The sequence below is a fragment of the Danio rerio genome, chromosome 21, assembly GCF_052040795.2.
Source record: "Danio rerio strain M-AB ecotype USA chromosome 21, GRCz13ab, whole genome shotgun sequence".
Lineage (NCBI taxonomy): Eukaryota > Metazoa > Chordata > Actinopteri > Cypriniformes > Danionidae > Danio > Danio rerio.
Genome location: NC_141041.1, coordinates 20,245,087 through 20,272,649, shown reverse-complemented (window position 1 = coordinate 20,272,649; position 27,563 = coordinate 20,245,087). Strand labels below are relative to the sequence as shown.

The 27,563-nt window shown below is 38.5% G+C and overlaps 3 protein-coding genes and 1 long non-coding RNA gene across 24 annotated transcripts in view; 2 read left to right on the top strand and 2 right to left on the bottom strand.

The window, feature by feature from the left end:
* The window catches only part of LOC103909450 (uncharacterized), a 59,509-nt gene that overhangs the window by 29,574 nt on the left and 2,372 nt on the right, over window positions 1–27,563 (bottom strand). For 5 of the 21 annotated variants that reach the window (XR_015520216.1, XR_015520217.1, XR_015520219.1 and 2 more), the window contains 3 exons: window positions 27,384–27,557; window positions 24,666–24,850; window positions 13,074–13,178 (listed from right to left, as the gene is read on the bottom strand). This is a non-coding gene — a long non-coding RNA (uncharacterized LOC103909450). Of the gene's footprint in view, window positions 1–13,073; window positions 13,179–14,655; window positions 14,694–19,468; window positions 19,553–24,503; window positions 24,851–26,423; window positions 27,558–27,563 lie in introns of those variants that run through there. The other 16 variants (XR_015520228.1, XR_015520231.1, XR_015520225.1 and 13 more) reach the window with 7 other exon arrangements.
* Window positions 7,866–12,468, top strand: nefma (neurofilament medium chain a). The gene is given in 3 exon segments (NM_001111214.2): window positions 7,866–8,970; window positions 9,611–9,735; window positions 10,535–12,468. Coding segments are annotated over 3 exon segments (2,550 nt in total). The 5' UTR covers window positions 7,866–7,941; the 3' UTR covers window positions 11,931–12,468.
* Window positions 15,504–18,253, bottom strand: nefla (neurofilament light chain a). Its single transcript, XM_087301088.1, has 4 exons — window positions 17,135–18,253; window positions 16,935–17,059; window positions 16,484–16,854; window positions 15,504–16,399 (listed from the first exon to the last, which is right to left on the bottom strand). The coding sequence occupies exons 1-4, from the start codon at window positions 18,176–18,178 to the stop codon at window positions 15,801–15,803; spliced, it is 2,139 nt and encodes a 712-aa protein (XP_087157214.1). The 5' UTR covers window positions 18,179–18,253; the 3' UTR covers window positions 15,504–15,800.
* On the top strand, window positions 19,706–24,655 carry pgam2 (phosphoglycerate mutase 2 (muscle)). Its single transcript, NM_201024.1, has 3 exons — window positions 19,706–20,214; window positions 20,676–20,856; window positions 24,327–24,655. Exons 1-3 carry the CDS (start codon window positions 19,798–19,800, stop codon window positions 24,494–24,496), a joined length of 768 nt encoding a protein of 255 aa, NP_957318.1. The 5' UTR covers window positions 19,706–19,797; the 3' UTR covers window positions 24,497–24,655.

Below are 27,563 nucleotides of genomic sequence, written 5' to 3'. Positions count from 1 at the left end.
TTGATTGGTTAGATAACCCTGTCTGTTGTGATTGGTTCACTGTGTCAGAAACAAAATGACCATTACCATATTTGAATTTCAACTCTTTCATCAGCTTTTCATCAGCTATTTCAACAATTGCATCAGCTTCAGTTAGAGACAAAACCTTCATCCTTTAAAAGTGCAAAATGTATTTGCTTTTTTAGGCCAGAAAAAAAAAGTGTCTTCCCAACATGTCGACTAGATGAAACAACTTCATCAACCAAAACCAAGCATGAACCAAATTAGAAGTTAAAGTTTAAAAAAAGTCAAAGTAGACATCTGCGAGGTTTCCATCACTCTCTGTGCTCATGTGCATAATGCATCGCATGAGAAAACAGCAAATTTCAAATAAAATCCATTCGTTTGCAAAAAAAAGTTTTTACGCTTATTTTAGGTGATTTTGGACCGAATCAAAAAAAGGGTTAATGCGAATAATGGGAGATAAAAAACACATTTGCCAAAAACTCTACTGTAACAAACATTACACTGTAAAGTCTAGATAGGATTCAGTTGAGAATACGCTCATTAATAAAGCATCCTTTTAAAACAAACTCTACAACAATAATTAATATTTTTACAGTACTGTGGCGATTGGGTTTGGGATTGGGAATAGACATTAAAAAATACAATTTATTGGGTAAGTTAATAAATAACAAATAATATTTAGTACTACTGTTTTTACATTACTGTGACGGTTGGGTGAGGGTTGGGGCAGGGGTAGACGTTAATAAAATACAATAAATGGGGAATTTAATAAATAATCTAAAGAATTCTTGTTACCTTCTGTCCTCAACCGTATCTGATCTAGCAACAACCACATTTGCCTGCTTTCCTCCATGTGGACAGCTTTTCCACTGTTACCAGTTTGTTCGGTAGTGTGACACGTACGTGGGCGGACTTGAGATGCAGAGGGGAGTTGACCGCAACATTGGGGTTTGAGTCCGGCGAAGAACGGTTCTAGAATATAGGCAAAACTAAAGCCAAAAAATAAAATAAACAAGTAAATAACAGGGTGAGATTGTGGTAAAATCTGAAAATGTGGTAAAAGTCAGGCTGCCGTAGGGGCTTTTCTTTTTTGGATTGCTTTTGGAAATACTGCGGTCGGGTTTATGGAGGAGGTGGGCAGGTCAATCAGTGGTCAGTCAGTCAGACAGTCAGTCGAAAGTGGCCTCTGATAGATTTACACGGGAACAGCATGAGTGAACGGCAGAAATTTGAGATCTAAAAAAAGTGTACACAGCAACCTCTGGTGGATTCACAAAAACAAAAACTTAAAAAAAAAAAAATCATAGCTCCTGGGACGTATTTGGCGCTCTCTAGAAATATATATAGGGGTATGTAATCAGAATGAGCCTGGGTTGTGTAAAACTGTTCCGAACGCAAAATCGTTACAAACTAAAAGTCATTATGGGCAGTTCAGAATCAGCTCTTACTTTTGAGAGCCAGTAACTCCATTCACAAACAGTCATATTACAAAAAAGGTTTACATATACAAAGCTTACTTTTAAAGCCCTTATCTTATGTCTACATTCCTGCTGTAGGCAGAAATTCACTCACATGAGCATCTGCCTTCACTAATGCACCGTATATTCTGTACCTCCCCAAAGCATTGTTTATTAATAAATCACGGGCAGTTTTTTCCTGCGTACGTGCCTTATCACTGTCATGCAGATTTGGAGCTCGCTGCCCGTAATATAGGCAGATTCTGGCTGGATCTCCACTAATGCATCACAGTGGGCTGGTACAGTAAGGGCGTTCTCTGCAGCATTAACTGTGGCCTGCATTGAATTTTAAACTGCGCTGCATGAGCACAAAAGCACCTTGAGCGACAGGCACCCTGCTCCTCTGGGATGATTTGCACATTTTTTAAACGGATGGTCTTCAATGTGAGACATAAGGTCAATGAGTTCAGGAACTCTTCTTCGAAAGATTGCATGCAGGCTAAAAGCGGACACAGCAAATCCAATGACAAAGCAGATAGAGAAAGAGGCCTGTAATGAAATAGGAAATATCTCATTTTAGTCCTCTCAATTTCACCGTTCTCTCGATTCAATAGATTGAAGTATTGCGATGAATAATTTTGAATTAGTGGTGATGCTGTTAAGCTGTGCTGAGTTGATGGGAAATTAGCAGTAGCTAATGCCAGATGATTTAAGGTCAGAGTGACTTTCAGCAACGCAAAGTCTCAATCGAAGCACTTTAGTTGAATTATCTATAAAAACTGCAGGTCTGGATCAATCAGATGGCAACTCAACACACTCACGATGAAGTTTATTGTTAAGTGTTTGTAACTCTTAGATTTTATTTATTTTGTCAGTTTTCTAAAATGTCAGATTCCTTAGAATCAATCTAAATCTGTAAAAATTGAATACTGTTAGATTTGATCAGCTAAAAGATATTAACAGGGTACGAACATAGCTGTAGAAAATGCCAGATCCAATGGTTTACTTACTATTAAGGAGCAACATTGATGAAGCTCCATGTTCCACACAAAAGAAGAATTAAGAAGAAGCTTTTAAACACATTGAATTTATTGATATTATAAATCTTGTTCTCATTCGTTTCATTTGTTTAACTAACACATATTTATTCATTAATTTGCCATTGGCTTAATCCCTTATTGATCAGGGGTTGCCACAGCAGAATGAACCACCAACTACTCCAGCATATGTTTTACGAAATTCCAGCCACAACCCAGCACTGAGAAACACCCAAACACTCTTGCACTCACTACGGCCAATTTATTTTACCCAATTCACCTATAGCACGTCTTTGGACTGTGAGGGAAACTGGATCACTCCAACACAAACTGGAGGAAACCCACACAAACACAGGGAGAACATGCGGTCGGGACTAGAACCAGTGATCATCTTGCTGTGAGGCAACAGTGCTAACCACTGAGCCACCATGCCACCGTAATTAACAAATATCCATCACATAAAGTTGATTGGTTGATTAGTAATGTTAAAACTATGTATTCCAAATGGATGGATATTTTATGTGCAATCAGTATACAAAACTTATATTAGTTAGGCCTAAATATTTTTGGAGTGCACTCTCAAGTTGTGTTTTCATAACTGAAATTCATTCATTCATTTTCTTTTCAGCTTTATTCCTTTAATAATCTGGGGTCGCCACACCGGAATGAACCGCCAACTTATCCAGCATATGTTTTATGCAGCGGATACCCTTCCAGCTGCAACCCATCACTGGCAAACATCTATACACACTCATTCACACACATACACTACGGACAATTTAGCTCACCCAATTCATCTATAGCGCATGTCTTTGGACTTGTGGGGGAAACCAGAGCACTCATAGAAAACCCATGCAAACACGGGGAGAACACGCAAACTTCACACAGAAACGCCAACTGACCCAGTTGAGGCTCAAACCAGCGACCCTCTTCCTGTGAGGCGAACATGCTGCCCACTGCACCGCCATGCAGCCCCATTACTCAAATGTATAGTAATAAAGAAACTGATAATAATGACTTGGTATGTTTGCATTTCTTAAATGTCCCAGTCATTTTTCTCAGGTTTCATTGGAAAGGCAGAGGTTGGATATGCAGATTTGTCAAAAACCTTTAGCTGCACCACGCAAGGCATATAAAGACAGAAAGGCAAGTGATTTTTAAGCATAGACAGTTATTTGTTTGAAATAGTCAGCACTATCTAACACCACCCAGTTGATGATGAACACTTTGTCTGAAAACCTAGACGTAATTCATCAACCTGCACAAAAAGACAAAGTTAGAATTGCAGTCTGCCAAGAAAGGTGTACTGACAATTATTAAAGGGGACAGTTTTATGAATTTCTTTGTTCGGTTGAACACAAAACAAGATTCTCTGAAGAATGTTGGGGGAAAAAAGCAACCACTGTTATCTATAGTATACTGTTAACGATATTTTTTTGTAAATTACAAATTATTTAACTGTAAAATAAACTGTATTTTAATGTAGGACTGTTATGCAGCATACTACTGTATTTTTAAGTTGCATTGTGAAAATTACTGTACATTTACTATGTGTATATAAAATACTGCAAATACATATGCAGCAAGATAAATGGTGTTAAAGTAAATACAGTATTTTTACTGCAATTGGTTTACAGCAAGTTATTGGCAAACTGCTGCCAGCAAGTTACAGTAGATTTCATAGAAAACGGCTGTTTTTTCCTCAATCTTCTTCAGTAAATCTTCCTCTGAGTTTAACAGAAGAAAAAAACTCAAACAGGTTTGGAACAAATGGAGGATGTGTGAATGACAGGATTCTAATTTTGTGGGTGAGCTATCCCTTCAACTTGAAAGAAATGCAATAAAAGCATATATCTAGATTTTATTGGAGCGAAGATGAAAGTGAGGTTTTGAGCATTAAGCGAATAATACTTTATTCTTTATTAATGCTCTATGTAGAATGTGTACAATATCTTACCATGGTTTAAATAATTTGTTAACTTTAAACAAAAGCACTGTAAGTCTAAAGGAGCAATAATCATTTGAAGGCTCCATTTAAGAATAATAGTGCAATTTAAATACTAATTATTCTTTCATTCATTTTCCTTCGGCTTAGTCCCTGATTTATTATGGGTCGCCACAGCGGAATGAACCACCGCTTCTCAGCATATGTTTTACGCAGCGGATGCTCTTCCAGCCACAACCCAGTACTGGGAAACACCCATACACACTCACATTCACAAACTCATACACTACGACCAATTTAGTTCAATTCAATTTACCTATGGTGCATGCTTTTGGACTGTAAAGCAAACCTGGAAACCAGGGATCCACGGCAATACAGGGAGAACATGCAAACTCCACAACGGAACCCTAACCGACCCAGCTGAGGCTCAAACCAGCAACCTTGTTGTAAGGTGACTGTGCTAACCACTGCACCACTGTGTAGGACATTTTGAGTCAAGATGCAGCATCATCACCTTCTCTTTTATTTATTTTAAAAAGAAGAGGTCAGAACGAGGAGTACAGTCAGCTATGCTGAATGATGATGGAACATTTTTTACCCAATTTTTGACATGATTTTCTCAGATTATTTCATGAAAAAGTTCACAACTTACTTGCATTTGAAATGCTTTCTTTCTATATAAAACCACTTTTGTAAATTAAAATTTTATAGTAAATGTAAATGTTACTGTAACTGTGTAGAGAACACATTAAACATGAAATAAATATAAATTTAGTTTGTGTAAATACACTATACAGCATAACAATCTTTTAGATGAAGTAAATACTCATTAAAATAATGCATTAACTTGACTATTTAGCTCTTGGAAGTTCTAGGTGCATCATGTTTACCAGGATATTTGTCTCATTATACTTAATCTGATACAAAGATGACAGCTTTTTAACAATGTCAACTTTAAATGTTCAAAACAAAAGGAACACTTCTTCCCAAAATGAAAATTTTATCATTATTTACTGACCCTTCTGTTATTTGGGTTTCTCCCCTCTGTTGAACACAAAATAAGATCTTTAAAATATGCTGGAAACACTTAATTATTGACTTCCATAGTAGTTGTTTGGAAAAACTACTTGAAGGGGTGTTCATTAGACTGTCCTGTAACCTTTATAAGCATGATATGAATGTTAATGATCGGTTATCCATGCATATGACAATTGACATTAAGTTTCATTCACTCAGTTATTTTTAGTTTTAAACGCAAAGATGACATTGCTTGAGATTTCTTTGTTATGATAGCTTTTTGACAAAGTTGACATTACCGAGATGGCAAATCCTGTCAGTGTCTTTGTCAGTACAACTTGACATTATCAAGACACAGTTGTGTGAAGCAACAAATTACAAATACTCTAATTACTGTAATTGAGTAGTTTTTTTTTCAGGAATTGTACTTTACTAAGTAGTTTTAAAAACTGATACTTTTACTTTCACTTAAGTACAATTTTAGTGCAGTATCAGAACTTTTAGTCCACTATTTTCCTTCAACCTGTAGGCACTACTTTATCATTTTTCTTGTCTATGGTGACTGGCTAGTAGAGAAGAAGCAGGAGTAGAGTGCTAGAAGTACAATAAACAGTTTTGTGATTGCCATCCAATCAAATCGCACAAAGAAAACTGCATTATACATGCATTATACAGAACAACCTTATAACAAAATTGTCACATGGCCTGCATTGAAATCACAAAAATGACCACATAAAATCACTAAATGCACTACAGGATGTTACGTTTTCACACACACATGCACAAATTGATGCATCAACCATTCACAGCATAATACTCACTACTTACTTCTCTTGAGTATTCTTAAAAGGTCTCATACTTTGAGTAATATTTAAAACAGATATTTTTACTCTACTTGCACTACATTTTTGGGTAAGTAATAATACTTTTCCTTAAGTATGAATTTTCATAACTCTTTCCCCCACTGTCAAGACATCATATTATAATTGTGTCATAAATTTTATAACAGTGTCAATATGTTTTTTGACCTACATTGGTACAAATTAAATTTGTTTTTAAATTGTCATTACATTTTGATACTGCATTATAAAATTATTTGACAGAATATTGACAATTTTACTGAGACTTTTTAATGCCAAAAGACCAATATTCAAAACAGTTATAATAGTCTCATGATGATCGTGTTTATAATAAGTTACATGTGTCATGCCATGATTATAAAGGTGTCATAACAGTATTATGAACACCCCTTAGTAAAGTCTTACTGGTTGTCTTTGATACAATGGATGTCAATGGTTACTAGTTTCTAACATTCTTTAAAATATCATCTTTATAGTTCAACAAAAGACAGAAACTCGTCCATTTTTGTAACCACTTGAGGATCAATGAACAGGGAGTACATTTTCATTTTGGAGTGAACTAACCCTTTATAAACTCCAAAATGCATGCAAAATTTTCCCTTCATTTTTCAAATCTACACATTTTCCCACACTGCAATGCATATTAAAAAACATGCCTGTTCAGTGTTTCATTTTTAGAAAATGTCAAATTTGTAAAAGGAAGTAGTCGTGTCATTCGACAGTGAAGCTAGAGCTGTGAAATGCCCTTGAGTGTGTGAGCGAAGGGCTGCTGTCCTTGGTGCTGAAAGTAGATTCTCAGACTTTGGCCAGAGTACTAATGATGTCACGTCCACTGTAACTCGAGCCATAAAATCTCCAATGAACAAGACAAAGGAGCATTCTTTGGCCATTTATATTCAAACCAACATATCTGTTAGTACAGCTTGTTATAGACTGTTCTTTGAAGTGTTGCACACAAATACCCGAAAGCGATTTTAAGAGTAGAGGTTGGTTAGGGAGCATCTTAAAATGATGTATTATTAAACAGCTTAATAAATGCAGATGTTTAGTCAGAGCATGCTATATATAGCAAACAGATATAGAGGTATAACATTTAAATACTATAGATGCATAAACTTTTAGTCTCTTGTTAAAAAAAAAAACTTTTTAGAGGTAACACATTAGATTAGTCAACACATTTACTACTGCATGAAACCGTCTAGATCATTTAGGCTACCCCATATTTAAACATAACTACTACTTACATCAATGAGCAGTAATTGGGTCTACTGAGGAAAACTCTTAAATAAATGGTAATTGATTAATATTACACAAAAATATTATTGTATTAGTTATTAATTGTATATCGCACACTTGATTAGCCACCCAAGCACTCGTGATGTGTGACCAGGAAGCTGAAAGTCAGATAAAGATAAGTGTAGCAGGCAGGACCCTCCCACATCGACGGATCAATGGTCCAGTCAAAACAAGCCTGAGCTTCTTCGCAACAGCGCCTCGAGTATATAAAGGCAGGTAGAGCGGCTATCCAGCGCTGAGAGAGCCACACACACCGCACCTGTACACTTCTTTACCTCACTCTTCTGTTCATCTGCACCTCCACTCCCCGTCAGTTCGGCCGGATGAGTTATCCGATAGATACTATAGGAAGCCCCTACCGGAGGGTGATGGACACCAGGACGAGCTATTCGAGCCCCTCCAGCGGGTTCCGCTCCCAGACCTGGTCCCGGACGAGCCCGAGTTCTTCCTCATACAAGAGGAGCTTTAACGTCCCGGTTGCGCGAGCCTACGGCTCGGCAGTACTGAGCTCCGCCGACAGCCTCGACTTCACCCAGAATTCCATCATCAACGGAGACTACAAGCGCTCCAACGAGAAGGAGCAACTTCAGGGGCTCAACGACCGATTTGCCGGCTACATCGACAAGGTGCACTTTCTGGAGCAGCAGAACCAGCAGATCGAGGCGGAGATCCAGGCACTGCGGCAGAAGCAGGTGTCGCAGTCTCAGCTGGGCGAACTTTACGACCAGGAGCTGCAGGAGTTGCGCTCCATGCTGGAGCAGACCCACCACGAGAAGGCGCAGATCCAGCTGGACACTGACCACATCGAAGAGGACATCCAACGCCTGCGGGACCGCTTCGACGAGGAAGCCCGCATCAGAGAAGAGACGGAGGCGATCGTCCGTGCCCTGAAGAAGGACATGGGTGACTCAGCACTCGTCAAAGCAGAGTTGGAGAAGAAAGTGCAGTCCCTGCAGGACGAGATCGCGTTTATCCGCAACAACCACCAAGAGGAGATCAGCGACCTCCTGGCGCAGGTGCAGGCGTCGCAGATCACCGTGGAGAAGAGGGACTACCAGAAGGCGGACATCACCGACGCGCTGCGCGAGATCCGTTCCCAGCTGGAGGGCCATTCGACGCAAAACCTCCAGCAGGTGGAAGACTGGTTTATGTGCCGCTACAGCAAACTCACCGAGGCCGCCGAGCAAAACAAAAGCGCCATCAAATCCGCGCGGGACGAGATCTCAGACTACCGCCGCCAGCTACAGTCCAAAACCGTGGAGCTGGAGTCTGTCCGAGGAACCAAAGAGTCTCTGGAGAGGCAGCTGAACGACATAGAAGACCGACACAACAATGACCTTGCCAGCCTGCAGGTAGTTACTCACTTACTCACATACTTTACACATTTTTTAGAATTTAAACAACAAGAGCTGATCCTCCACAAGTGTGTGGTGTTTTATAAAAGTGTTCTGTAAGTTCTAAATAGTGCAAGCTATTGTTAATAAGATCAAATCGTTGTTTGACCACTATTCTAAATATCGCGGTTGTGCCTCATAAATCAGTTTGGCTTGTAAAATGCATTGCAGCTGTTTATAGATTAATCAAATCAAGCCGCAGTTAAGCAGGCTGGTCACCTAGCAGAGGATTTGCATATGATGCTTGATTACATCATAGGTGCAGTGGGCTGGTGTGAGAAAGGGTTAAGGATAGACAGACTCCTACATTGCAGTCTCTCCTCATGCACTCTTTGCTGAGTCAGAGCACAGGCAAGATTAGCTCATTGGCTCTGTCCTGGAATCACCTCATACACATTGATCCAATGCACCTACTGAGTGCCCTTGAAGCCTTAGTGATACAGTGAACTGTAACTCAGTTATTGGCTGTAAAAATATCTGCATCACAAAAAGATGCTTGGAGAATATGTATATGCATGAAATATTATCTTGAAGTATTCTGTCTTCAGCAACTGTTTTGTTTGACTAAACTATGACAACATTATGTCTAACTTATTAGGAAACCATCCACCAGCTGGAAAATGAACTCAAGAGCACGAAATGGGAGATGGCACGGCATCTGCGTGAATACCAGGACCTCCTGAATGTCAAAATGGCATTAGATATAGAAATTGCTGCATACAGGTAAGATAATATGCATAAGAGTAAAAAGTAAATGCAGAAAAATTAAAAACCGTTATATTTATTTATTCCGAATATATTATTATTTGTCAAAAAATCATATCAATATGCCATAATATATTATCAATATAATAATGAATAATAATTAGTATTTTAGTGTATTCCTAATATTATATTAAATAGTTTTAAACATTTAATATGTAATAATTACTTAAACATTAAGTAACATTTAACATTTATTTATAATTATGAATGGCGGTTCATTTTGCTATAGCGAACGCTGATTAATAAAGACAATGAATGAATGAATTTTTAACACTATGTATTTGTATTATTGCTCTCAATGTTTATTTTATATTAATAAAAATTTGATTCATATTAGAAAAGTAAATTCTTTTAGTTAAAAAAACATGTAAATAAGGATGTTATCTTCCATTCAATTTACAAATATGTAAATTATAATGCTACATTAGGCAAAAAGCTTGATTTCTGTGTAATTTAATTTAATGTAAAATTTTATACATCAAATAGTGATTATAATAGTCATTTTATATGATTAAGAATGCAAATGTTTAAAATCTTATATTCTATGTATATATTTTATATATACATTTTGCATAACATTATTAATAATAATAAAATAAATTCTCTGATTTGTAATCGATGCAAATATGTAAATTAGATGAAAAATATTCATTTATTTATTGCATTTATTCAAAACTCTGTTTTTTCACATTTTAAAACACAATTGAAGATCAATTTAAGCCTAAGTCTTTTATGACCTTTCATTGTCTTCATTTAGAAAACTTCTTGAAGGAGAGGAGAGCCACTTTAGCACTTTCCCATACCGCCAGACCGTCACCAAAGGCCCCAAGGTGAAAAGTGAGCCACCCAAGCTTAAAGTACAACACAAGTTCGTAGAGGAGATCATTGAAGAGACGAGGGTGGAGGATGAGAAGTCTGAGATGGATGAGGCTTTGGCTGAAATGGCAGAGGAGTTGTCAGCTGCCAAAGAAGACGAGGAAGGAGGAGAAGAGGAGGGAGAGGCTGAGGAAGGAGAAGAAGGAGGTGATGATGAGGAGGGAGAGAAAGAAGATGAGGGTGAAGGAGAAGAAGAGGAGGTGGTGGCATCAACCCAAGCCAAAGTAGCCTCTGCAGCCCCTGCTGAGGAAGAAGAGGAGGGAGAGAAAGAGGGAGGTGACGAAGAACAAGAAGAAGAGGAGGAAGCTGGAAAGGGTGATGAGGAGGAAGAGAAAGGAGAGGAGGAGGAGGGTGAGGAGGAGAAGAAAGAAGAGGAAGCAGAGGAGGAAGCAGAAGAAAGCAAGGCACCTGAAGCAAAGGCCTCTCCTGAAAGCGAGAAGGCAGAGGAGAAGCAGGCCAGTGGAGGAGAAGAAGAAGCAGAGGAAGAAGGTGATGAGAATCAAGAAGGAGATGCAGGCAGCGACAAAGGATCAACCGATGAAAAAGAAGTGGAAGTAAAGGAGCAGCCTAAGAAAGCAGAACCAGAAGCGGCCAAGGAAGACAAGAAGGGAAAAGAGGAGAAGGAAGAGGCTAAATCCGAGAAAGAAAAAGCAACTGTGACGGAAACCAAAGCAGAGTCTCCTAAAGCAGAGTCTCCTAAAGCAGAGTCTCCTAAAGCAGAGTCTCCCAAAAGCGAGAGCCCAAAGAGCGAAAGCCCTAAAAAGGAGACGCCTAAAACCGAGGCTCCCAAAAAGGATCCTCCCAAAAGTGAGCCTCCCAAAACTGAGAGTCCTAAGAAAGAGGAACCCAAGGCTGAACCTTCCAAGAAGGAGACTCCGAAGTCAGAACCATCCAAGGCTGAACCTAAAGAAGATTTCCCAAAACCAGCAGACGAGAAAGCCACAAAGAAGAGCGAAACAGAGAAGGAGCCTGAAGATAAAAAGAAAGAGGCAACCGTGAACGGAGACATGGGCAAGAAAGATGACAAGAAAGTGTCTGATAAGAAGGAGGTGATCTCCAACGGAGTTGACGAAAGCCCAACCAAAGACGAAAGCAGCCAGAGGGTGGTGATCACCAAGACGGTGGAGACCATCACCACTGGAGAAGATGGAGTCAAACAAGTCACAAAAACTGTTACCGTCACCGAGAAGGGGGAGGAAGTGCAGGAGACCGTCCAGGAGAAGGTAGTCTCCAAACCAGCGGAGAAGCAGGCAGTGAAGGCAACCGAAGCCGATTAGATCCGATCGAACCCCTATAACTGAGCGAAGAGGAATAAATCCCAGGGGGAGGAAGCATATCAAGCAATCAACACAAAACTAACATAATGAAGAAATCATAAAGCTCAACAGATGTACTTGCATTAACCACACCAAAACAAAACAAGCATAGAGAGAAGCCATAAGATGCGGCAAGCTAAAAAAATGCATGTTGAGTGACAGCTTTAAATGGGTTTTGCTGCATATGCGGTCCGGGACGCTGGGGATTCACTTTCACTTTCGTTCAAACTGCAATATTTGGGGGAGGGGGGGCGGTCACTTGAATGTGGCATCTGCATGCCAGCTCTGGGATGTTGGGGGGGTGGAACATGCTACTTGTTCTTTGGGATAGAAAAATACCTATGTATGACAGTAATATACAATCGAATGGTGGCGAATGACATTTGCTTCGAATAATGGCAATGAGGGTTGTAGAGAGACGTGTTCTTCTGACGAAGTAGCCTTACAAATATTAGCGCGAGGACACCAACTGAGCCAAAAATGTAAAAAAAAAAAAAAAGAAGAAAAAAAAGTGGGAGGGTGGGGTGGATGAAGATGATGGTGAAAATAGCTCATGGTCATATACACTCAGTACATAAAGCAACTAAGAAACTCTTAGCCTTAAACATGCTTTTTACCTTTGTCAGTTATGTTTACCTGATGAGTGCATTTGAAAATGAACCTGTCAATGCGCACATACATTCTTGTATGCATAGGATTGACTTGAATTCAACTACTTACCGTTAATGAGGTGCTACCGTTTGCAGTCCCATGTCTTTGTTCATCTGAATGAATTTCTCAGCAGCATTTGCTCAATAAACATCATATTAAAATACTGCATTTATTTAGTCGTCTGTTCATTTGGTATACTTATGGTGTATGAAATTGTCTTTTCAGTTGTTAAATTGAACATCAAATTTTAATTATTATATTTAAAGTGTTTACAGAGACAATTTGACAGTATTCTCAGTTCTCCTGGATTTACAGTTATGTTTATTCATATTTTTATTAAGTATATTTGGTAACTACTGATGACATTTTTTTCCCCAATTTAAGATAAAATTGTTGGTTGGCACCAAAAGCCTAATGGTTAAGTGCATTGACATGTAGCACTGAGGTACTCACATCAACCTGAGTTTGATTCCCAGCTTGAGGTCCTCTTCAAGTCCAGTTCTTCCCTTCTCTCTGCCTCTGCCATGTTTCCAGTCTATACTTTCCACTATTATGTCCCTTCAAAGTAAAAAAAAATAAAATATAAAATAAGGGAAAATGTTGTCGGTTACAGCATAAAATATTAAATGTAATGTCAAATATAATGTATATGAATATACATTTAAATGATTTTTGGCATAAAAAAGTAGTTTGTTTTCAGACATGTTTATTATCATTTGTAGACAACACAATGCCAGTCTTTGACTTCAGAAGACTTAAGAAATCAATATTTGATGGGTACAGTAACTCTGATATTGAATATTAATATATATTTTTTTTTTTTCATAAAACAACTAATAGCAACTTAAAAATCGCCAATAATATAATACAATAAAAATACATCAGATTTTTAGACAAGATCAGCAACCCAAAGATTTGTCTAACATTCTGAATGTTCTGAAAGTACTTTTATTCAGTGAAGCATGTGTAAGTATGTGCAAAGTGCAATAATATGACAGTTATTACAGCAGCAGTTGTGTGCGAGACTTTAATGAGAAAATGTTGCTGCATTGCAGACAGTGTGTGCACCATCAGAGATATATGATACCTACTCACAAATACATGTGGTTTTACTGCAGCATTTATTATGGACAGCTCAACGCATTAGTAAATGGTCCATCGTTCCATGAAATATGATATATAATGAAAAATAAAAAGCGATAAAATTTCATTAATTGCATCAAAGTGCATTTGTCTTTTCGATCTATAAAAAAAACCTTACGGAATTATTTATAGCAGCCCAGAGCACAGTTTCCTGATTTTGCTACAGGAACTTCTAAAAATACTGCCGTGAACTATTTGTGCAGTCTTCATTACTGCAGCAGTTTGTGATGCACTGTATGCAGTATAGAATTGCAATTTATGCTTAACTTTGGCTCTTTGTGTCACAACATTAAACATAAACCCAAAAGACAGAACACTCGGAAAAAAACATTCACATCTATGTCAAATTGAAACTTTACTATCAACATCTAACCAAAATATCACTGTGATGACAAAATTATACAAACTTGCATCATATGAATATATTTCATATTTGCAGCAACAAACTAGTGTACTTCATATAAAACACTGCAGTCTTTCATTTTTGCACTGTTTTATTTTTAATTAATCAGTTAGCATTCTGTAAAGCTCAATGAGACTCTTACAGTATTTATGTTTTTTCATACAAAAGGTGCTGTGACCAATACCAAAAATTGTACTGAAAGGTTAAAATAGAAAAGAAAACACACACACACACACAGTCTCACACACACACACACACACACACACACACACACACACACACACACACACACACACACACACACACACACACACACACACACACACACACACACACACACAAATGCACTACTGTAGATACAGAAATAACATGCCAATTGTGTTTTGGTACTTTGGTCTAAGCATGTGTCTAAAGTGTTCAAGCAAAAACTGTAATACATGTAAAAGAAAAAAATATCAAATTCATTCATTTTCTTTTTTGGCTTGGTACCTTTGTTAATCAGGGGTTGCCACAGTGGAATGAAATGCCTGAAAGGTAAAGGAAAATGCTTTATTTACAGGTGATAATGATGGTTTGATTTGCTATATAAAATGATCTTAGTACTCTGAAGGACCTCTGAAACTTCAGGTACATCTGCAGCTTCTAACAAGGTATGAAATGAACAGGGAGAAATTATTTTATATTCATTCATTCATTTTCTTGTCGCAACATTGGAATGAACCGCCAACTTATCCAGCAAATTTTTACGCAGCAGATGCCCTTCCAGCCGCAACCCATCTCTGGGAAACATCCACACACACATTCACAGACACTCATACACTATGGACAATTTAGCCTACCCAATTTACCTGTGCCGCATGTCTTTGGACTGTGGGAGAAACCGGAGCACCCAGAGGAAACCCACGCGAACGCAGGGAGAACATGCAAACTCCACACAGAAACGCCAACTGAGCTGAGGCTCGAACCAGCGACCTTTCTGCTCTGAGGTGCCGCGACAGCACTACCTACTGCGCCACTGCTTCGCCCTTTTTTTATATTATTATAAATTATTTATTTATTTATTTATTTGTATATTTAGAATAATTAAATCCTTTAGAAATTATTTATTAATTAAAATTAGTTTATGTCTTAAATATTAGAGCCCTTAATTATTGCCTCGGTGATATTTGATTTTCCTGCATGAGATTTTCTGCAGCTAATTTGGTCTTTTTACAAAGCACCTTTTATATTTTCAAGTTTAAAACTTGGTTTAATTATCTGAGATCTGAAGAACGTCTCTGTAATGAATTAACACAATTATTACACCCACAAACAATGAAAACAAGAATCAACACATGTTTTCAGTCATCAGGAAGCCTGTTTTTATTGCGCTGACATTCACTTATTGCAGAACTGATGCCTCATTCAAAAATAGAATCTACTTCACAAGTATACATTCACTGGGGTGTGTAGATCAGCATCTCAACAGCATCAGACAATCATCAATTGTTTTAAAAGCAGATAAGGTTGATTGTAGTTTCAAACATTGTATTGCAATTAACTGTGAGCACCATAAGTCAAGGGACACTGCTTGTAACAGACTGAAGGTAGACTAAAGAAGCGGGTACTAATATTTGTGCTGTTATAGATCCTCATTACTTCTTTGCTTTAGGTTTCTCTGCTTCCTCTTTTCCCTTTTCCTGTTTCACACTTTCCTTTTTCTCACTCTTGGCTTTTTCACCTTCATCTTTTCCCTTGGGCTTTTCTGGCTCAGCCTTTTCCTTTGCTTTGGGTTTTTCTGGCTCTTCCTTGCCTTTATCCTTTGACTCCGGTTCGGGTTTCTCCTTGGCTTTCTCCTTGGCTGGTTCTGGTTTTACTTCCTCTTTGGCTTTTTCAGCTTTGGGTTCAACTTTTTCCTTCTCTACCTTGTCTTTTTCTGCCTTTGTGTCCTCCTTTGAGTCTTCCTTTGTGTCTTCCTTGTCTGTTTCAGTGTCCTCTTTGGCTTGATCAGCACTTGTGTCAGCTTTCTCTTCACTTTTCTCAGCCTCAGTTTCCTCCTCTGCGGCCACTTCCTCCTCATCAGCTTTCTCTCCCTCTTCTTCCTCTTCTCCCTCTTTCTGCTCACCCTCTTCCTCATCTCCCTCTTTTTCATCTCCTCCTTCCTCATCTTCCCCTTTAACATCTTCCTTTTCTTGAGTCTCCCCCTCATCTCCTTTTTCTTCTTCTTCTTCAGCTCCAGCTTCCTCTTCGGCACCTGTTAAAAACAACAATTAGTGATGCAGTTCTTGTTTATACTTCAAATAACACATACCAAATTACAGTAGCATACAAATCTTACCTTCTTCTTCCTCCTTTGTTTCTTCTTCTTCTTGGTCCTTTTCTTCCTCTTCCTCCTTTTCTTCCTCTTCTTCTTTTTCTTCAGCTTCCTCTTCTTCCTTTTCTTCCTCTTCCTCTTCCTTTGCTTCCTCCTCCTCCTCTTCTTCTTCCTGTGTTGGACTGGCAGCAGCTTCTTGAGCTTGACTGGATGTGATGGCCTCATCTGCTGAGAAGGATGAACTGACTAGACGAGAGCTGAGCAGGTAGGGGGTGCCAGAGCTCATGCTGGACAGGGAGAACATGGGACGGGAGTAGACCGGTCCAACAGAATAAGCACCAACCAAACCTCCAACTCCCACACTGAAGCGAGATTCCTCCCCCTCAAGCAACTTCCTGTAATAATAAGGGGGAAAGATTTGCCTTAGAAGCACTAACATAAATCTGAATGCCTGTGGTTATATTTGTGATCTCACCTATAAGCAGCTATTTCAATATCAAGGGCCATCTTGACATTGAGAAGATCCTGATACTCTTTAAGATATCTGGCCATTTCGCCCTTAGTGGCTCGAAGTTCATCCTCAAGGTCACTGATTGTATCCTGTGGAGAAGGATGGATGTAAGAATGATGATTCGAGGGGATTTAATAGGTAAAATAGTTGGCAGTAGTACTAACCTGCATGGCTGCAACCTCAGCACTCTGCTTGTCCTCCACCTCCCTCAGCTGCTTCTCCAGGGACTCATTCAGGCCCTTGCAGGCATCGATCTCAAGGACACAAGCTTGAAGTTGACGCCGATATTCTCCCGCTTCATCTTTGGAGTTCCTTACTGCGTCAGTGTGATGGGCTACACTTTCCGTCAGGTGACCCATCTTTCCTCTGAACCATTCTTCAGCTGACTGGATGTTCTTAGCAGCCAACTTCTCATATTGAGCTCTGATGTCACGTAAGGCGCTGGACAGATCAGGCTTGGCGGCCTCTGCTTCAACAGCGATCTGAGCTCCATATTGAATTTGGGCCTGCAGCTCTGATATCTCACCCTCATGGACTTTCTTCAGGAATGTCAGCTCATTCAGCAAGGTATCCACCTTCTTCTCCAGCTCCACCTGAGCCAAAGCACCATCGTCGGCCTCCTTTCGGGATTCCAGAAGTCTGCCCTCGGAGTCCTCTCGGGCGACAACCTCCTCTTCATAGCTGGCTTGCAGGCTCCGCAAGGCATCTTCCATGCTCTCCCGGTGGCTCAAAGCGGCCTGCCTCTCCATGCGGGCCTCCTCGACAGCGGCTCTTAGGGTACGAATCTCCTGCTCATACAGGCCTCTCAGGCGGGACGGTTCTACATGCCTTTGTCTCAGCAGGAGCAACTCAGCCTGTAGGGCACGGTTCTGCTGCTCTAGTTCATGAACTCGCTCGATATAACCAGCAAAGCGGTCATTTAAATCTTGCAGTTGGGCCTTCTCCTGAGTTCGCACAGCCCGAAATTCAGAGCTTACCTGGGCAGCATGGCTGATGTCAATATCCACGGAGCGACCGGGGCTGCTTAGCAGCAGACCGCTAGACGTCCGGCCGGGGGAGGCATAGTGGAGGCGGCTAGAGGAGAGAGATGGTGGGTGGGCAGAGAACGTGGTGCGAGAGCGGCCACGCTGAGAGACCCGAGGGCTGCTCTCCACATACCAGCGCTTGTAAGAGGACGAGAAATAAGGGTCAAACCCGACGGCACTCATGGCTCCAAGGACAAGCTGCTCTGTGCCTAGGTACCACAGTCAGCTCGATCAGCCTTCAAGCACTGATCTGCTGCTCATACTGCAGTCAGTGCAGCTTATATAGGCAGAAAGGAGCTCTGACGCAAGTGATTTTCTAAACTCTGACAATGCAGTATCAATAGCAGAGAGAGAGAGAGAGAGAGAGTGTGTGGGGGAGAGAGAGATGTGCAGCTGTGTGTGCAAGACAGACTATGACACAAATATCTGTAGAAATGTTAAGGTTTTTGATCTAATAATGTGATTAAAATGCAAATTTTTATAAGTATACGCTTAGCGACTGCAACCAAGGTCATTCTTTGTGTAAGAAGCTAAAAATAAACAAGTGATGATTTGCACTGAGTTGTCACATTGTTTAAACAATAATTGAATTCTAAAGCAACACAGAAGTTAAAATATAAGCACATAGCAAATTCATCTTCCACTGCAGATGCAGAGATGAAAGCTGGAAAAAGAGTGCAAAGAGGGAGGGGGATTGGAAAAGAGGTAAGGAATGGCTATAGCTCTATTTTCAGTGCTTTACCTGTGGAAACACACCATCACCTCTGCTGGTTATGAGAGGTACTTCATGCAATATGGGCCACAGAAACAAAGATGTGAATATTGTGCTTTTTAAAGGCTTTTATAACTGTAATATTCCAAAGAAACTAATAGTTTTTTTAGTTGTATGTAATTTTTACATTTTATTTAATAGTTTGTTTGCAATGTTTAAAGTCTGAAAACATGATTTAAAAAAAATATTTAGAATAACATAGAATAGAGAAAGGGGAAAAAACTATGTATAACTATGTAAAACTATGTATAACTTTTCAGGATCTCTTAATTTTTTCCAGAGCTACACACACACACACACACACACACACACACACATATATATATTAATGTATATGTGTGTGTGTGTGTGTGTGTGTGTGTGTGTGTGTGTGTGTGTGTGTGTGTGTGTGTGTGTGTGTGTGAAAGAGAGAGAGAGAGAGAGACAGAGAGAGAGAAAGTTCTTACTGGATACTTTAAGTAAATATGTTTGCTTTAGGCAAAAAAGTTAGCAAACTCCTGCTATACTGTGCATTATGGGGCCTCTATATTCTCTCTGTCTTTCTCTCTCTCTATACATATATATATATATATGTGTGTGTGTGTGTGTGTGTGTGTGTGTGTGTGTGTGTGTGTGTGTGTGAGCTGCACTGTTCACTCGTAGGCTCTTGCTAGCCGTTAGGATCTAAGGCTTACTCTGATCTTTGCACTTTTATTCCACACCTCTCAGTTTAAAAGTCATGTTGCTATTTTGAATCCCTGAACGACCTCTGCCCTTCGAGTAGTAGATAGAAATCCGGTCCTCCCCTTAGACACAAGAGGCAATAGGCAAAGTCATCTGTCAGTCTGAAAGCAAAACACTGATTGGCTAAAAAGCAGCAGAGATATGACATTCATGACAGGCCACATACCAGAATGCTATAAAAAGAGCTTGGCAAAGGCACGCAGGGCTCACTGTCTGTCACAGAGTGTGTGCACAACAGCAAGGAGGGCTGTGTTTGGTGGGTTTTGTCAGACAAATACTGTAGTGAAACCCAAATATCCTTTTCATAATGGCTGCTGCTCATCGTCTAGTGATTGTACGCCATGGCGAGAGCTCTTGGAACCAAGAAAACCGTTTCTGCGGCTGGTTTGATGCAGATCTCAGTGAGAAAGGCCTGGAGGAGGCGAAACGCGGCGCTCAGGCCATCAAAGACGCTGGAATGAAGTTTGATGTTTGCTACACCTCTGTTTTGAAGCGTGCCATCAAGACTCTGTGGACCATCATGGAGGGCACAGACCAGATGTGGGTGCCCGTTGTGCGCACCTGGCGTCTGAATGAACGTCACTATGGTGGTCTGACTGGTCTGAACAAGGCTGAGACAGCAGCCAAACATGGAGAGGAGCAGGTTAAGATCTGGCGCAGATCATTTGATATTCCTCCTCCACCTATGGATAAGGACCATCCATATCACAAGATCATCAGTGAGGTAAGAGAAAACCTTTTTTGTTATAATTTGTTAAACATATACACAATTAATATATCTAATAATTAAATGGGATGTTTTGTATGTTTATATGCATAATATATTTAATATAACAAAATATACTTACATTATATTGTATATAACATGTCAACTTTATTTTAATTTATTACTTACAATATATATTATTAAACTGACGCACTAGTAAAAAATTTAAATATAACATTATATTAACAAAATAAAAAAAATTACATTTTTACTATTATTTTTTTATTTGCATGATTTTTTAACTTAATTGATATGTTGTTGTAATAAATTGAAACATACACATAGAATATTTCAAACTAAATATCTTCAATTAAATTAATACCTTCTCTGCATAGCTTTCTTTATACATCACTGATGTTTGTGACAGCTTTCACATCACTGCAAAAAGTTTAAAGTTACCCCATTTCCCTCTTAACCAGTCAAGACGCTACAAGGGTCTGAAAGAGGGTGAGCTGCCCATCTGCGAGAGCTTGAAGGACACCATTGCTCGTGCCCTGCCTTTCTGGAATGAGGTTATTGTACCTGAGATCAAAGCTGGCAAAAACGTCATCATTGCAGCTCATGGAAACAGTCTGCGTGGCATCGTCAAACACTTAGAGAGTGAGTATCATCCTGCCAAACATTAAGTTAAAAGACCATTCAGAGACTCTATTACAACAGAACTGCTAGTAAGCCGACCGTGTCAAGACACAAGGACATGCAGCATTCAGACACACAGAATGTGTCTGACCACCAGGCTACAATGATCCCTGATGGCACAAAGACTATTTATAGCACTCATTCATGCATAGACAAGAGAGGGAAGGGAATGGTTCCTGTTACGGGCACAACCTTTCAGTAGAAAAGGTTCTGCATTCTCTCTCAACAGCTAGAGAGATGCACTAGTGCAAAGAAAGGTCACAGAGGTCAAGGAAAGGTCAAGAAAGTCCATGTATGTGTCAAAATATTCACCAGTGGTTGCAACCAGAGATGGGCAGTATTTGATTAATTGTTTGTAAAGAATTAGATGCAAATTATGAGTCAATTTGTCATTTAAACATAATTGGGTGTAATTTGTTTTTGTTTTTTTATATAATTTTATGGCAAATTACAGTAAAAAAAAGACAAACAAACAATTATATTTCAAAAAGTATAGATCAGAGATGCCCAATGTAGGCCCGGGGGCCAAAGTTGGTCCATTGTAACCTTTGATTTGGCCCACTATCCCATCTGAAAGGAGAAGTGAGTATGATGGAGAGGGTTAGGACGAACGCCTTTAGAACAGAGATTGCCAATTTGATGTAGCTTTTTTGTTTGTTTTATTGCTGAGCTACAAAAAAGTAAACAAAAATTAAATCTGATAAATAAATAAAATTTTTTAGTATGTAAATACTGTCACTCAACAAACAGAGAATTATGCAAAAGACAACTGGCAAGAAAATCAAGGCAAAAGAAATTGTTTTGATTTTATTGTAATAAGTTTCTTAATAAATGTAAATAAAAACCTGCATTAGTTAATATAAATAAATGTTTTCTAGTAATTTCTAAACATTATAAAATACCCGTGGCAACCATATTTACCTACAGCCCACTAGCCTCAATGAAGTTTGGTTTTTGGCCCTTCATAAGAAAAAGTTCGGGCACTCCTGGTATAGATAGTATCAACTTAAGGGCATACAATGAAAGGTAAATAACTATGTGGCTTAACAAAAACTACAATTGTACAATCTGTATCACATACACTCTACTTTGAACTTAGAAAATAAAAAGAATCCATTTTCTGGAACAAGGACTTAGTCTATCCACAATAAAACATGTTCTTGGATATATTTCCTAAATGGGTCCCAAATTGTCTTAAGCTAGTTATATGAACCTCTAGACAGTCTAATTTTTTCCAACTTTACAGTTTGTAGTATAAATACACACATTAGACACTTGATGCTATTATAGGATAGAAAAAAACAGCTGTGTTGCTTTAGAGAAGGAGTGCCAAGCTAAATTCCTGGGGGGCCGCAGCTCTGCAGAGTTTAGTTCCAGCCCTGCTTTAACACACCTATATGTACGTATCAAACAAGCCTAAAGCACTTAATTAGTTTGATCAGGTGTGTTTAATTAGGGTTGGAACTAAACTGTGCAGAGCTGCGGCCCTCCAGAAACTGAGTTTGAAACTGCTGCTTTTTATTACTAGCTGATGAGTGACCTAGGTTGCTAGTGTTAGGTATTTTAACATTTCTATTTTCAAATGCATTGTAGTACTTACTTACATACTCACAGGGCAATTCATACCAAAGTTAATATTTAGCTGCACCATGTTGGAGTTTTGTAACATCAAATTTTTATGAGGTGAGTTGTTAGCCCAAAAAAACCATTGCGCATGTCTTTGGACTTGTGGGGGAAACTGAAGCACCTGGAGGAAACTCACATGAACACGGAGAGAACATGCAAATTACACACAGAAACTGACCCAGCCGGGGCTCAAACTAGTGACCTTCTTGCTGTCAGGCATTCATGCTACTTACTGTGCCACCATGCCCTAATGCATTGTAGTAGCTAAATAACTATGTATTTTTTTATTTACCAGTTACTTTTTTTTTTTGGTCATTCAAATATAGTAGAGTAGATGTAGATGATACGACAATAGATGCTGTGGCACAGAACAGCTTAATTTTTTTTTTTACATATTTCTGTGATAAAGAAACATGTATGATAAAGAAAAGGAAATAGTCACTCTGTAATAACCAAATACATAATTAAATAAAGAATCACAGTACCATGTAGTGAATAGTATTGAATGCAGTCATTTATGTCTAGTAAGCATAAACAGTTATGGATCATTACATTGGTTCAATCCTAAACTGACAGCAGCCTAATATACCTAGTACAGTAGTTTTAATAACAAACAAAAAGACTAAAACTACTGTATTGCACTTTTTTTAAATGATTGCTTGTACATTTTGTATTTTCAAATGACAAATTACTTGTATTTTAGTTCAATAGGGTATGACGAAGCATGCTAATAGAACTTTTAATTTGCCAGTAACCTGGGTTAAGCACTTCCGGTGAACTGAATGCCATTGCAAAATTGCAAAATTTAAGGTCTGTTTTCTTTAAAAATCAGCGATCTCCACTGGCTGAGTGATATCCAATATGAAGTGGGTGTCAGATTGTGCAAGAAGCACCGCATTAAATTACATTTTCCCCGCCATGTCTTTAAAATATGAGCATTTATTTTACCCCAGTATATTCAATTGAGCTTCTGCGCTAGCCTGCCGATTCTGACGCCGCGAGTGCAAGTAAAAGGCTTTTCGTCTCGTTTTGAGCAACTAAATGAATGCCAAAGTCTATTTAACTGATTGTATTTTAATTACATTACAACATCGATGCGGTAAAAGGAACCATATAAAATGGAAAAAAACTCAGAATAACAGGTCACCGGAGGTTTATCAGTATGAGAACAACACTAGCTCGGCATATACCCTATTCATTTCTCAGACCAATATTATGTATTGTCGTTACATTTTAATAAACAAGTATTTGTAATAACTATTTCACCCCACACAAATCTCTCTTGTAGATTGATATTTTTAATAGGAGGCTATACAATATTATATTTGTGCATATACATTAGATTAGTCGGTACTGAAGCCAAATCTGGAGCTTATCTAACAAAATAACTTACAATAATGGTCCAAAAACTGTAAATCCAAATGTATATATATGTATATGTATATGTATATAATGTATATGTTATAGAAAAATATTAAATACAAATTTAAAAAAAAAGGAAAAATCAAGAAAAGAAACAAATGAAAAAATGTAGTTGAGATTTTGTAGGTTGTAATTTGTTTTTGCAATATTTTCTTTGAATTTAATAGTATTATCTTTTAAATGTTTTGTGACTAAAATATTATTTTAATAAATATATCTGTTTAGGAAATCTGTTTGGTTTAAACGCACCAAAATGCATTGCCTATATTCACTGAGAAATGGATACAAATATTCATTTTCAAAACACGAGGTGTATTCAATTATGCTGAGCGCTGTATAATAAAATACTTTCAATGTATTTGTGACCATATCTATGTCCGCAGGCATGTCAGATGCAGCAATCATGGAGCTGAATCTGCCCACTGGCATCCCCATCGTCTATGAGCTGGACAAAGACCTGAAGCCCATCAAACCCATGCAGTTCCTGGGAGACGAGGAAACAGTGCGCAAAGCCATGGAGGCCGTGGCAGCCCAGGGAAAAGTCAAAAAGTGAACACCCGACCCAAAACCCAGAGACTAAATGAAAGATTACACATGACACGGACATGAACATCACTCTTCCTCCTGAAACACTCTCACATTACATCCCGATTTGTAAACCCTCTTGTATTGGACTGCCCCGCTCTGACACAGCAAATAAATGCGAGCACCATTTTGTGTACCTGCTTTTTTCACTTGAGTCATTCCTCCTCCTCTGCATTAATTGAGGGATTTCAGCAGAACGGCGCGCTGCTGTGTAAGCTGACCCGAAGGGCACACCAAAGAGGTTGCAGAGTTCGTTTTGGCAGGCGTCCCGCTCTGTGGTGCAGTGGCGGCTCATCTAGCCATAGTTCTGAACGGGAGCCTGCTGTACAGACAGACCATTATGGTGAAGGCTTCCTGCCAGAACTACAATTAGCAAGAGCTCAGGTTTTCTGGTGACAGAAGGACAGATGTGTATGTGTGCGTGTGGGCATGAGCGATGGTCTGTGATTGGAAAAGGACAAAGTCAGATCTAGACAAGTCACAGTACCCCAAAATTGCTCAGGGACTAATTCATTATGTAGGAAGACTAATTTTAGGTCTTCACATTGACAGCACTGAGTAACCTATTATTTGAATCTATTATTTAAGGGTCTATCCAAAAATAAAGACTTGTTAAATAATTACTGAACACGTTACCAAAAAGGACAAAGGACATATGAAGACTCAAACACATAAGGATTTGCATCAGGCATGCACGTGTGTAATTATTGATTAATAAACTGTATACCTGTATTCCTAAATATAGGACTAAAACATGCAGGTACATTTGTATACACATTTATTGTTTCATTTATTATCAAACAAAAATTTATATTGTATTATCATTCATTCATTTTCTTTTCGGCTTAGTCCCTTTATAATCGTGAGTTGCCACAGTGGAATGAACCGCAACCCATCTCTGTGAAACATCTGCACACACACACTCATACACTACGGACAATTTAGCCTACTCAATTCACCTGTACCGCATGTCTTTAGACTGTGGGGGAAACCGGAGCACCCGGAGGAAACCCACACGAAGGCAGGAAGAAAATGCAAACTCCACACAGAAACGCCAACTGAGCCGAGACTCGAACCAGCAACCTAGCAACCTTCTTGCTGTGAGGCAACAGCACTACCTACTGCGCCACTGCCTCGCCCACTAACTGCAACTCATCACTGGGAAATGTATTATCATTTATTACACATAATTATTACATTAAAAAATATATATATATATAACTCAACAATTTGTGGTACTAAGTAGTACATAAATAGACGATTATATCAAATGTATATAAATACGTAATTGTACATAGAAAAAATATAAATCTTATTTATGGGGTGACACGGTGGTTCAGTGGTTAGCACTGTTGCCTCACATCAAGAAGGTCGCTGATTCAAGTCCTGTCTGGGTCAGTTGACATTTCTGTGTGGAGTTTGCATACTTTCCCTGTGTTAGAATGGGTTTCTTCCAGAGGCTCCAGTTTTCTCCACAGTCCAAAGACATGCGCTATAATTAAATAAACTTAATCAGTGAAAGTAAGAGTGTATGGGTGTTCCCCAGTGATAGGTTAAAGCTGGAAGGGCATCCGCTGCATAAAAAAATTGGCTGGATAAGTAGGCGGTTCATTCCGCTGTGATGACCCCTGATGAATAAAGGGATTAAGCCGCAGGAAAATTAATGAATGAAAACAGATACAATTCCATAATATTACACTACTTTTAAGATATATATTTTTTCATAAGTTTCATAATATGTGCATATTTTTATGTATAAACTGTATAAATACAAACAAAAATTTAATAATACACAAAAATATTTACATTATATTAATGTAATGCATTAAAGTTTTTTAAATATAAATATATATATAAATATGTTAAGCTCAAATACTTATCCTGATTTTTGTTTTCCTAGTTTGATTCTTGTCTAACTGATCAATTATGTTGTCATGCTTCTAGCAATTGTGAAAAAAATGGCTTTCCTAAACTAAGCTGGGCAACAGTCTCGAACTCTTGAAAGGCCAAAAGAATATTAGTAGTAGGATATGAGGTAAAACACAATGAGCTATCAGCAAACTATCAAAAATTTCAAAGCAACAATAAAAAATTTAATAAAAATGATAAAGTTTTGGATAAAAAAAAAGTAATTCACTGTAAAAATACTACAAAAAATAAATAGAATTATAAAGATGTGGGCAAAAATTAAGTTCACTATAAAAAAATACTAAAAATAAAATAAAATAAAATGATCGTTACGAGTAAAAATTTAATTCACTGTAAAAAATACAATAAAATAAAAAAATACTACATTTCATAGTAACTATACTGTCAAACAATGACATGGTGCATTTAATTGGCAATTTGAGTACAGGGTAGTTGTCTTGCCCAAACTGCTTTACTGAAACAGTACTGCCATCTAATGTTTAACTCGCAATATTGCATTATAATCTGAGATGCCACAAAAAGAACAAAATAAAAGCACATAGAGCTTGCTCATCAAACATGGCAGCTTAAGTGGTCTATTTTAAATATATATATTTTTAATCTGTATTTATTTATGAAGATTCATGAAAAAGGCAGAGGGTATTAACAAATACTGCCAAACTGGCAATAAAACATAGGTAGTATCTGTCCTGTAACAACTGTAACAAACATCTACTGCCACAGTCTTTAAAATAAACCTCTTATCCGTGTTTATTTTTTTAAGTCTTGTAAAACTAGATTTGCCAGGTCAAGTAATGTCATTTCATACAGCAAAAATGTGAGTTGAAGAGAATGAGGATGTTTTTATGGGTTATTGTTCACACAGAAAACCACTTCCTTTTAGTAAGCTCTGACTTCCACAGTCAGGTCTGCTCAAAATGTCTTACTGTTGTTGATAGGTGGAGTCATTCCTGTTCAAGGCAAGAATTCTCTCCTCAGGCACAATGTGAATTCCAGCTCTCTAGGTTATGCTGATTTCAGGAGAGCTGTTTCTACATGCCGCTCTGCTGAGCTGATTCTTGGAAATTTGTTGGTTTCCTCAGAATCATTAGATCTCAGTCCTGTGT

Excerpts from the sequence above, each read along its gene's own strand:
- nefla (XM_087301088.1), bottom strand. The coding sequence starts at position 18,178 with ATGAGTGCCGTCGGGTTTGACCCTTATTTCTCGTCCTCTTACAAGCGC. Across the intron at positions 16,855-16,934 it reads ATTGAAATAGCTGCTTATAG|GAAGTTGCTTGAGGGGGAGG; the intron begins GTGAGATCACAA and ends TTATTATTACAG. Across the intron at positions 16,400-16,483 it reads AACAAAGGAGGAAGAAGAAG|GTGCCGAAGAGGAAGCTGGA; the intron begins GTAAGATTTGTA and ends TGTTTTTAACAG.
- pgam2 (NM_201024.1), top strand. The coding sequence starts at position 19,798 with ATGGCTGCTGCTCATCGTCTAGTGATTGTACGCCATGGCGAGAGCTCT. Across the intron at positions 20,215-20,675 it reads ATCACAAGATCATCAGTGAG|TCAAGACGCTACAAGGGTCT; the intron begins GTAAGAGAAAAC and ends CCTCTTAACCAG. Across the intron at positions 20,857-24,326 it reads CATCGTCAAACACTTAGAGA|GCATGTCAGATGCAGCAATC; the intron begins GTGAGTATCATC and ends CTATGTCCGCAG.